Source organism: Echinops telfairi, unplaced genomic scaffold, assembly GCF_000313985.2.
Source record: "Echinops telfairi isolate 266 unplaced genomic scaffold, ASM31398v2 ScPeMD7_443;HRSCAF=831, whole genome shotgun sequence".
In the NCBI taxonomy this organism is placed as follows: domain Eukaryota; kingdom Metazoa; phylum Chordata; class Mammalia; order Afrosoricida; family Tenrecidae; genus Echinops; species Echinops telfairi.
The window spans coordinates 7,384,077-7,395,746 of record NW_022104341.1 but is presented as its reverse complement, the minus strand read 5'-3'; the positions used below and the strand labels follow the sequence as shown (position 1 = coordinate 7,395,746).

At 43.4% G+C, this 11,670-nt stretch overlaps 1 protein-coding gene and 1 pseudogene across 1 annotated transcript in view; both read right to left on the bottom strand.

The window, feature by feature from the left end:
* Positions 1 to 1,311: 1,311 nt before the first annotated feature.
* Positions 1,312 to 4,470, bottom strand: LOC105978319 (annotated as a pseudogene).
* Positions 4,471 to 4,567: 97 nt separating this feature from the next.
* The window catches only part of WDR47 (WD repeat domain 47), a 48,909-nt gene continuing 41,806 nt past the window's right edge, over positions 4,568 to 11,670 (bottom strand). Inside the window, exons 13-14 of the mRNA XM_013003783.2 lie at positions 7,968 to 8,186; positions 4,568 to 5,889 (exon numbers count right to left, since the gene is read on the bottom strand). Of these exons, the coding sequence (XP_012859237.1) occupies positions 5,747 to 5,889; positions 7,968 to 8,186 (362 nt within the window). The 3' untranslated portion in view covers positions 4,568 to 5,746. The remainder of the gene's footprint in view (positions 5,890 to 7,967; positions 8,187 to 11,670) is intronic.

Sequence of the window (11,670 nt, the reverse complement as noted above, 5' to 3'; positions counted from 1 at the left end):
GATTGACTATCTATAGCTCTGTGTTTCACAGAATGAAACGCCGTCCGGTCCTGCACCCTCCTCAGAGTTATGTTTATGCCCGTTGTTGCAGCACGTCAGTCCACCTCGTCGAGGGCCTCCCTCTTTGTCGCAGCGCCTCTCCCAAGCATGAAACCTTTCTCCAGTGACTGGTTTCTGGAGTACGTGGGATGAAGTACTTGTTTAGGGCCAGAGAACCCTCTTTAGATGAAATCTTTAATACATATTCATATACTAAATAGGGTATATAAAACGGATACGAAGGGGGTTTTTATTCGAATTTTATAAATTCGGGTGTGTAGCATTTGTGTGTGTACCATTTACAAAAGGAGCCTTGGTGGTGTAGTGGCTGTATGTTGCACTATTCACTGCAAGGGCAGCAGTTCAAAACCAGAGAAACGGCTTTCTACTCCTGTAAATAGTCTCGAAAACTAACAGGAGCAGTTCTACCCTGTCCTATAGGGTCGTGGTGAGTCGGCATCGACTCAGTGACAGTGAGTTTGGTTTGAGGAGCATTGGCAAGGAAGAGTATATTTCTGTTAGGTAGCTAGAGACAAGAGACGGGGTTGTCGCTCCCAAACCTGTAGAGGCCCCCTAGAGGAGGCTGGGAAGGAATCAGGCGAGCATTAGCCACCCATGAAGACCCGCGAACTGGGCATGCTCCAATTCAGGCCCCTGAGCCAGGTGGGCCATACACCTGGGCAGCCCAAAGTAGGCCCAGGCTCATAACCCCACCCAGGTGGGCTTAATTCAGCCAATGGGGGTCAATCAAGACCTTCAACCACGCCTCCTCTACTGGCGGGAAGGGCAATCTCTGTGCCAGTGCTGTGCCTCGCTCTCTGGCCTCAATTCCAAACCTGTGGGTGCGCAGCTCCAGCTGGTTGCTCGTGTCCAGTTGTGAACTTTCTCATGACTACTGCACAGTTTGGCACACTTCCCTGGAATAGCATGTACTTTTGTTTTTAGCGTGTACCCTTTTGAGGCTGTAAAACCTGAAACGTCTCCGTCTTTCATAAAAACTCACTTGGATTACTGACTTGTGTTTTGTAATTCTTTCTCGTGGGAAGCCAAGAGGTTTTACCCACTTGAGAAACCTCACATTTTGAGTGCGTGGAATGACGACGAGTTTTATATTTGGATAGAGGGGTGGGACACAGATTGCCTAGGGCGGAGTTGCGTCTTTAACAGCTGGTCTTGCAGTCTCAGGAAACTTCAGAGGAGATGACAATATAAGTCTTACTCAGATGTGTACACAAAAGCTAACACAACAATTTTTTGAAGCATTTAAATAGTTTTATTTCACTTGCTCAGTTCAACAATTAAGAAATACAGGTTTAGCACACATTACTCATTCTTTCTATAGATTAATGTGAAATGTTGCATGTAAGTTACAAATTATAAGAATCAAAATATAAAACATTGTTGATGCTAATATTCAAAATGTGTTTTGCACAATTCTTAAAAAGAAAGTATTCATTATAAGTTGGAAGCACAGAACTCAACAAAAACAAACTAGATGTTGTGTCATGAGTCTCCTTACAAGTACAATCTACTTTTCAGCAATCCATATGCCATTGAAAATGTAAACCCAGACCCAAGACCCATCTGTAGGCAGCTGGACATCCCCGTACAGAAGGGTCTCAGGGAGGAGATAAGCCAGTCAGTGTAGCAACGATGAAAAATACAACTTTCCTCTAGTTCCTAAATGCTTCCTCCCCTCACTATCATGATCCCAATTCTACCTTACAAATCCAGCTAGACCAGAGGATGTACATTGTACAGATAGGAACTGGAAACACAGGGAATCCAGGATGGATGATCCCTTCAGGACCAGTGGTGAGAGCGGCGATACTGGGAGGGTAGAGGGAGGGTGAGGTGGAAAGGGGGAACCGATTACAAGGATCTACATATAACCTCTTCCCTGGGGGATGGACAACAGAAAAGTGAGTGAAGGGAGACATCGGACAGTGTAAGATATGACAAAATAATGATTTATAAATTATCAAGGGTTCAAGAGGGGGGAGAGGAAGAAGGAAAAAATAAGCTGATACCAAGGGCTCAACCAGAAAGCGAATGTTTTGAGAATGATGATGGCAACAAATGTACAAATGTGCTTGACATAATGGATGGATGTATGGATTGTGTTAAGAGTTGTATGAGCCCCAAATAAAATGATTACTTTTTTTTAAATGTAACCCCATATCCAATACTTAAAAAAAACAGCCAAACCTCTAATTGGCTGGGGAGGGGGTGTTAAATATGCACTTGTGTGGTAGATCTATGCTACAATGAAGAGTCTGACATTGACATGCAGGAGTGCTGTAGACAGATCTGGATCACTCAAGGAATACAGGAGGCCCATGCCAAGGAAGGGCACAATATTTTCAGGGTCATTCAATTGGACTCTTTGTACACGTTCCGCTTTGTCATCTGTCTGAAGATATTTCTTGGCATTTTCCCCTTTGCCAAATTGTGCACAGTACCCTGGGTTAGCAAGGCCTTTACTGTTACTCTAGAATGCAGGTGCAGTACTCATAAGGATCAACTTCGAAAGACTAGGAGGCAAAGGCCACGAATATTCGTTCTCAGCTAGTGGGGTGAGGTCAACCATTTTTGGCTTTCAATTTGGGGCTGGAATTGTGAATCTGCAGAGGAGGAAAGTGGCCAACGTGTCTGGGGTGAAGTGACTAGCACGGGCACTCGCTAACACATTTTTAAGCTTTCCTATCTGGCAAAAAATCCAGTACATTGAAGTGTTGTGCATGTTGCTTACTGTAGTTTTTAAAGCATGAACATTAGAAAAATAACATTTGAAGCAGACACCTGAATCTGCCAGAAGTTAATCTCTGCATTGTCTCTCTACAATCCAGCCCTCCCCACCCCCCACAACCCCAACTGAAAAGGGTTTCAGAGTGAACATTTCGGTCCTCTCGTGACTTTACCCACACCTGCAAGAGTCTAGTCACAAAAAGAGAAATGAAGTCCTGACGGGTACAGGAAGCACGATGCTGAGTGAGGTCAGTCAGTCAGAGACACAAATATTGTATGAGCTCACAGGTCTGAAACAAGAATGGGCAAATGGAAGATCAAAGTTCATTAATGGTTACCAGGGGCAGGAGGGAGAAAGGGAGAGCCACTGTTTAGGAAGCAGTGTTTATGGTGATGGGAAATTCACAATGGCCAGGGGTGAGTGATGATTACGTAAGCTGGTTAATGTAAGTGATCTCATTGAATTGTGCGCCTGAAAAAGCATTCAGTTGGCAAATGCTGACTTGTGCATATTTTTACTATTATAATGTGCATGTTTTCCTTTTAAATTAATTCAATATTGCTACACTCAGAAGGGGAATCCCTGGGTGGCACAAACAGTTTAAGAACTTAATTATTGACCCAAAGGTTGATGGTTCCCACCCACCCAGAGGACCTTGGCCAAACGGTCACAGCCTTTTGCATAGAAGGGGTTGCCAAGCCAATCCGCTCCAAGGTGACTAATACATGCAGAAGGTCGTGTGGGAAGCACGGGAAAGACATTAGACAAGATAGGTATTTCTGAAGTAAACTGGACAATTTCTAGTGTTTATTATCTAATATACTACAGTAAAACCAATTAATTCCATACCCCATAGTTTGGAGGATCATAAAAGTTCTGTCCGACAGGGATGAAGGTGGAATACACTGTGGAGTACATTATTTTATTAACTTTTTCACCCTAAGTTGAGCTGGTCTGCATCAAGCAAGTTCCCTTTCTCCTACTTTTACACTAAGCATTAATGGTCTGCCATAACTGACGCATGTGAAATTGAGAATGAAAGTAAACTACTTTTAGCAGGGGTCCCTTTCCTTGTACTTGAGATGCACGGAAACTATGTACCTACCACCCCCACAAGCAAACTAGATTTCATTTCTCTCTAAAGCACTGAATTCAACCTATGTGTTGTCTATTAATCACTTTTCATGATACATTCTGGATAGAGCTTTTCTCTAAATCTTAGGTAATGAATAGAACGTGTTACGGATTGGTCAAGTAGTAAGTAATAAGCAAGGTCCTGGAGGAAGTTGAGAAAGAAATAAACTGCACATGTGGTTTATCCACTGGGCCATCTTACCTCCAGGTAAATTTGAAAAATAGCGCCCTACATTCATAGCCAGAGACAGCGAGTGTTACGGGTTGAACTGTGACCCCCCCAAAAGAGAAGCCTGGCCCCCGTACCCATGGGTACGATCCTGTTTGCAGTTCGGGTTTTCCCTGCTGTGTTAGTGAGGTCAGAATGGAGTAGGCTAAGTCCTCAATCTTGTCATTCTTGAGTTATAAAAAGAGGAGAAATGACAGAGTCCCACCCCGGGGAAGGCAGACGTCAAGGAAGGCCGCGGAGTTCCAAGGGCCATCAAGGGTTGATGGCAAGAGACCCACAGAAAGCATGCACCCGGATGAGACCCGAGTTGTTGTTTGGCCTCCAGACTGTAACTAGGTATCCGCTCTTCAAAGTCACCTGCTGTGTGTTTGTCTCCATGACATCAGCGAACCTGTACACTGAGAAACCGGCAAGGCTTGGGTGTCGAGAGGTCTTTATTGAAATAATAGCACGGTTACACTTCTAATGCCCTTCCACGTGTATACAACAGATTTAAAATGCTTGCTACATACAGTGCACAGACAGTTCAATAATTAGAGCCAACTCAAATGCATTTAAATAAATAAAATAGGCTATTTAATAATTTAAAGTAAAATTACTGTACCGTATGAAAATAAAAATACATAAATGTTAGGATCTACAATGCTGTAGTAGCAATAAAATCATTACTCTGCATTACATAAAACAGTACAAGGGCAAAAACTCAAATAAGTTTTTGGAGTGCAAAGTTTTAATTTCCCATTTTAAATTATCATGCAGAATAGCATTTCAAGTCATGCTCTGGTTTATGGCAAAAATTTTTAATTTCTTTTAAGGAGGATAAATGCCAGCCAGTAAATTCATCGTGCCATCCAGTACTGCATCACTAACTGCTGCTCTCTGCTTCCACAGTGCTATTTATCTTGTTGGATCCAAAAAACTGAAACTGACAAGGTTCAAAAGCAAGTACGCGCCTTTTACCATGAAACAAAATAATGTGATCAAATAATAGTCACATCTCTGGCCTAATTTAAAAAAAAACTGATGGCCTATACTCTGAACTCTGAAGCAGTTTTCTCTCCTTCCTTAAATTCCATAATGATCCTCAGTGAAAACAACCATGTAACTGTAAAAAGTCTCACCTCTAGCTGACAAGTAATACAATAGCATGGGGCTGTGGGGAGTGGAAGTAAATGTCTGAACACCTATGTCTATCTGTGTAGAACTTGGCTGCGTTACATACGATAATATCCTTAAAGTATAGAACCATTTCAGTGTGTATATAAAACTGTCATTAGGCAAAGACAAAGGAATGCATTTAATACTAAACCGTAAACGTGTCATTCACCGTGACACGGTGTGCACGCTGAAAACGGGAGAGCTCTTCCGCAGACTTTGGCAACAAGACAACACACAGCTGGTCACAGCAGCACACGCTCACACAGAAGCACTGCAGACCACCGCCACCAACACCTAGCAACGGGGCACCTGGTCACCAGGGGCATCCTCGTGCTGAGCCACTTCCTGGTCAGTCTATGGCTTCAAATCTGTCTTTTTCCCGACTCGGTAGTCTTAAGTGTGTGTGCTTTCACAGCATCGACGGACTTGGGTGTCCTCTAGCCACTGTAAGTCCAGAGGGTGACCGTTCTGTCTGCAGAAGAGGACAGGAAGGAGAGGTCCTGGGTGTGCCATCGACACTGAATCACTTTGTCCTTGTGCTCCCCGACCACCATGATCGGAAGCTGCTTAGTGAGGTCGCCTAGATTAAAAACGAGAAGAGTTGTTGATTGATGTAAGTACATATATAGATTATAGACTCCTGGTCCTTCATGACATTACAACATGAGCTATCCTAAACTGCATTAATAAACAGGGAAGTTTGAACAGGGATCAATTACTGAATACCTAGCTGCGTTACCAGCGTTTGGTGGCAGGAACACTAACATTTGACACGGCTGCCCACTCGCCCTGTCCCCAAACTCTCGCTCATCTTGGCTTCTCTTCACTGCAGGGCCGCTCTGTCTGTCAATGTGTCCGAGCCAAGTCACCAGCACCTAACAATGACAAGAGCATCTCTATCTCCTTTGTTGGCTTTCCTTCTCCTGCTGATTTTAGTCAGCAAGTTCCGTGGCTCCCGAAGTCAGCCCTCGGATGTCCTCTGTTCCCTTTCTACCTCACATGGCCATTGATATGCTTACAATTCCCACGTTTTACCTCCAGCCTTGGGGAGGTAGAGCTCAGACTAGTATCCAAATGTTCTTTGGTATCTCATTTGATTACCTAATGATATTGTTCCATGGCTGTTGGTTTTGACTCATAGACTGCCCTCTAGGGTGTCCTGGGCTCTAATTTTGATGGGAGCAGATCTTGAGTGACTGACTGGTGGGCTCAAACTGCCAACCTTCCCATAAACCGCCAAGTGCTCAATGACTAAAACACCAGTGCCCTTGATTATCCAATGGTCATCTTCAATGTAACGAGTCCAAAACAAAGCGGATTTTCTTGCCTAAACCTGCTCCTCCACCACCTGTCTTTTTCACATCAATTAATGGTACCATCTTTTAGAACAGTGGCTGCTCTCAACCTGTGGGTCGTGACCCCTTTGGGGGTCAAACAACCCTTTCACAGGGGTCGCTCCAATCATAAGAGTAGCAAAATGACAGTTATGAAAAGCAATGAAAATGTTATGGTTGGGGGGGGTCACCATAACATGAGGAACTGTATTAAAGGGTCGCAGCATTAGGAGGGTTGAGAACCACTTATGCCAAAATCATCTTTGGTTTCTTTCCCTCATAAGTGGAAATACTGTATATCTCAACTTCAATCACGTACCACCTCCGCCTCTAGCATTCTAGTCCACGCCGGACCATTCTAATAGACTCTTCACTAACACTTCTGTATGGCTCCATTATAATTCATTCTTTCTGCAGAATTCAAGACTGTCTTTTTTTAAAGTAATCCAGACCTTATCACTCCTCTGCTTAGAACCCTCCAAAGGCTTCCCACTTCAGAGCCCGTCTCGGTTTGTTCTTCCCCATCTCCCTTCCCTGATTCACTAAGCTCCAGCTGCGCTGGCCTCTGGCACTGTCGGAGCATGCCAAGTGCCCTCCTGCCTCAGCATCTTTATATTTGCCAGGCTTTTCACCTAGGGTCCTGGCACGGCTTGCTCTTTCTCACCATTCAGGTCTCTCTTCGGATGGCGCTTCTCGGAGACACCTACTCTATCTATCCTCTCTAAAACTGCCTTCCCAGTATCAGCACCCCAGGAACTCTGCTCTCTGGGTCCTTCTTTATAGTACTTGTCAGTAGCCAGAACCTCACAGTTCACTGGTTTACTTTTTAAGATCCCTAAATGTAAGGTCCACCAAGGAGGGGTTACTGGTCCGGTTCCTCTCTCTGCTGTTCCTACTTGGTACATAATAGGTATTTGCTTGCTGAATGTTTAAAAATAAAACTAGATATTAAAAACAATTACACAGATTGCACATTAATGAGTTGTTTGAAGTAAAAGCAAGAAAGTACATAGATATATTTTAGCATCTGTTATCATAACAAATAACATGTAATAATAACATAATAAAACGACTCACTGTTAACAAGTGTAGATTCTTTTAAATATTTTAAGGACATTTGACAAAAAATATTATTTACTTTTTATATTTGCCATAACCCATATTATTACATCCTATATAATCTGGGAAATAAATAATCTGTTTAATCAATATTATAAAATTTAAATTACAAAATGTCAAAGTGAATTGTACTAGATTCACAAGAAGCAGGATCCCAAATAGAATACAAGGGACAGGAGAAAGGTGCGAGGTTGATCTAAATTACCTTGCAGGTCTGTCACCTTTATTTTCATGTCATAAGATCCCGTTAGCAGGTAATGAGCTCCAGGAGAGAATCGAACGGAGCGAACATCACTGGAGTGAGGATGATAACTCTGTACCATTCTTCCTCCTCTTATGTCATATAGCATGCAGCTAGAATCTTCTTGGCCTGTTGCTAAGAGACGGCCACTGGGGTCTACGGCTACCGACGCAACTGCACTGCCTGTGGCAAGAGGAATGTAGGTTTAATGTGGAAACATCAACAGGGTTAAGAAGTAACACAGTTAATTACAATTGCTGAATCATCCATACAGTAATAAGTTTATGTAGCCTCTCAATACTGTTCCACTTATGAGAAAACTCAAACTAACAGCCTATAAGCACTTGCTTCTTTTAGAGGAAAGCCATGAAGCAAGATTCTCTGGGGAAAGAGAAAGTCCTTTGGGGGGTAGGGATTTTGAGGAACGCCCTCCTAAATTGTGTAACTGTACTATAATAGATGAGCCACACTAGAAAAAACATCTTTCCTATTCTAATTTTTTCACTGCTGGTAAAGCGTCTAAAAATACTCCCATACCGGGAATCCAAGACAGATGATCCCTTCAGGACCAGTGCTGAGTGGCTAATACCAGGAGGGTGGAGGGTGGGTGGGGTGGAAATGAGGAACCGATTACAGGGATCTACATGTGACCTCCTCTCGGGGGACGGACAACAGAAAAGTAGGTGAAGGGAGACATCGGACAGTGTAAGATATGACAAAATAATAATTTATAAATTATCAAGGGTTCATGAGGGAGGGGGGAGCAGGAAGGGAGGAGAAAAAATGAGAAGCTGATGCCAGGGGCATAGGTGGAGAGCAAATGTTTTGAGAACGATGAGGGCAGCGAATGTGCAAATGTGTTTTACACAATGAATGGATATATGGATTGTGATAAGAGTTGTATGAGCCCCCAATAAAATGATTTTTAAAAAAGAAAATGTCTCAAATGTCCCAAAAGCAACATGTGATTTGCTGCCAGCATGAACAGATGAGAGGAAGCTGAGTCCAGAGGCTGGAGCCACACTGTTGTCCATGTACTCTCAGTGGGGCAACAAGTGCCCCAAGAGGGCAGGAAAAAGGCGGTTCTCAAAGAGAGAAAACAGTATTAAACATTACAATAGTTTTGTGGCCCTTCGAGTTCCATCCTACTCAACAAATCTTATTTCTTAGAACTGGATTTATCTCATTAGGAAAACATGGATTTAATTTTTCTTCTGAGGAGGGCAACAATGAAAACAAAGTTGAGAAACATTGCTGTAGGCAAAGTGGAGGACTGGGGAAGGGCCTACGTTAGACCTTGAAAAGCAGTGCACAATATAACTAAGAAGGGGTGTGTGGGCAAGTAAGAGAGTACCTTCCTGAAATTTTGACAGAGATAAGGAGGAGGCTATGGTCAGAGGAGCGCTGGGGGAGCTGCTAACTGAGAGACCAGCAATTACGCTCAGGAAAAATTACGTGAGAAAAGGCTTAAAGGAAAAGTCTACAACAACAAATGTTTAAGGGCAGGTAATCAGATTTGGCTGGAGTCACTTGGCTTAACCAGTTAACAGTCTTGACATGAAAGGCAGGTTAGGGTCATCCATCAAGCACCTGGCATCCCACATTGCAGAATTTGAACTTGCTCCTCTTGGAGACATGGAGGCATCATTGCAGATTAAGTGAATGTGAAACTCTAATGGACAGACCAGAAAGGAGACTACTAAAAGACACGATGGAAAAGTAAAACAATGAGAGAAAAGGGGCCTGAATGAGGACAAGCAGACAACTTTCAGGGGATGTAAGTAGCAAAAAAAGAAAAATCTATCATTTTAGCTATTAACTGCTTGGGTGGAAACAAAAAAGGAAGTGCAAAAGGAGTCCCAGATTTCCAACCTGGCTGAATGCGAAATATGGGAACCATTACCAAAAGGAGGGAAGGTGGGCGGATGTGGGATATAAACAGACATTTCCTCATCTTTGTCTCCCCGAAAGATATGACAAACATTAGAGGCTGTTTGCCAGCACATGGTGGGAGGTCAGATGCTTAGAGACATCCTGCCTGAAGGCATGCAGCCATCAGACTACAGTCTGGTCCACTGTAGGTGGGGCTCACACCCTACTGATAAGGATAGTAATTGTTTCCATGGAGAGTCAGAGACCAGGTCAAACCTGCTCAGTGACATCCAAAGTTAGGTGGCCTTCCTGAATCCAGGATCCAACCATCTTGTCACATGTGTACCCCTAATCCCTCCCCTTCCTATTTCATGTATACCCTTAGATCTTCCCCTTTTATTACTGTATCACCTATAGTACAACCCCTTCCTGTGACATATGTCTTTACCTGTAATTAGGGGGCTTGCATGCCCCCAAAAGATACATAAGCCTTGGTTAGTAATAAATGTAACTCTCCCCCAGTCCCTGGTTCCTCTCCCCTAGACCTCGCCCCTCTCCCCCAGTCACTCTCTCCCCTGCCTTTTCCACCTTCCACATCTCCACATGGACCACCAAGCAGGGCTGAGAGGAGCATGCTACCATGAAATGTGTCTGCCTCCTGTATTTCACTCTCTTCTATCTCTGATGCGCTATGACTTTACATATTATCGCTGGACAATTGTGCCTGCCAGGCCTGCGATGATTTGTCAGGGGCTGGCTCCCCTGACAGGAGAAGAACTGACTTGGAAGGGAGAACCAGGCTAGTTTTACACATGCACAGTTCTGGTAGCAACAGAAGTCCATTTTCATTTCTTCAACCAACCTTTAATACCGCAGGGCAAGGCACCACGATAGCACTGTATCTACTGCTGCCTTTGTGGAACTTAACATTTACTGGAGGAGGCAGATAATACATAACTTTCTAGGAGTGATGGCTTATGAAAGACAGGAGATTTAGTGAGAAAATAGTGGTGAGATTCCACTGAGGAGAGTCAAAGAAAGCCTCCCTGGAAAGATTATTCTGAAGCTAAGCCCTAACAACGAGGAGGCCACTTCAGGTTAAGGATAAGACTGTACAATGTTGGATAAGAAAACCCACACACAAACTCACCGCCATCTTGTTGATTCTGACTCATAACAATCGTACGTTTTAATTCTATACAGGAGTAGAAAGTCTCATCTTTCTCCCTTGGGAAAAACCCTAGCCAAATCCTAACCCAATGTCAGCCAACGAGGCCACCACAGCTCCAGTAAGGGTAAGAGGAGGAGCATAAAAATGGGAGTGAGAGCCGCAAGAGGAGGTCAGAGAGGGAATGTTTTTGCATGGCCAATTCTATAAAATTGTTATACAGGTAAGGAAGGGCATGATCCAGTAGAGAGGAGATTAACACTGCAAGAGAAAAGAGAGACGACCAAAAAACTGAAGTTTCTGAAAGGAGAGAAAAGGAGCTGAGAATAATCTAGATAACCAGGAGAGAGTCAAGTTCATGAAAGGTACACAGAAAACAAACCAGTAAAATAAACCCAGCTACTAAGTGGGAAAATATGCAAGACAAAACAATAAGGTGTTGAGTAGCATTTACAGCAGGCCCTATGTATCCACGGGGGTGGGGGCTTAAGTAAAGTGCTATTTACACAGCATTTCTATTATATACTATATTATAAATAAACAAAAAACTCACTGCGATCAAGTCCATGCAAACTCACAGTGACCCCATAGGAAAGGGTAGAACTGCCTCTGTGAATTTCCAAGGCT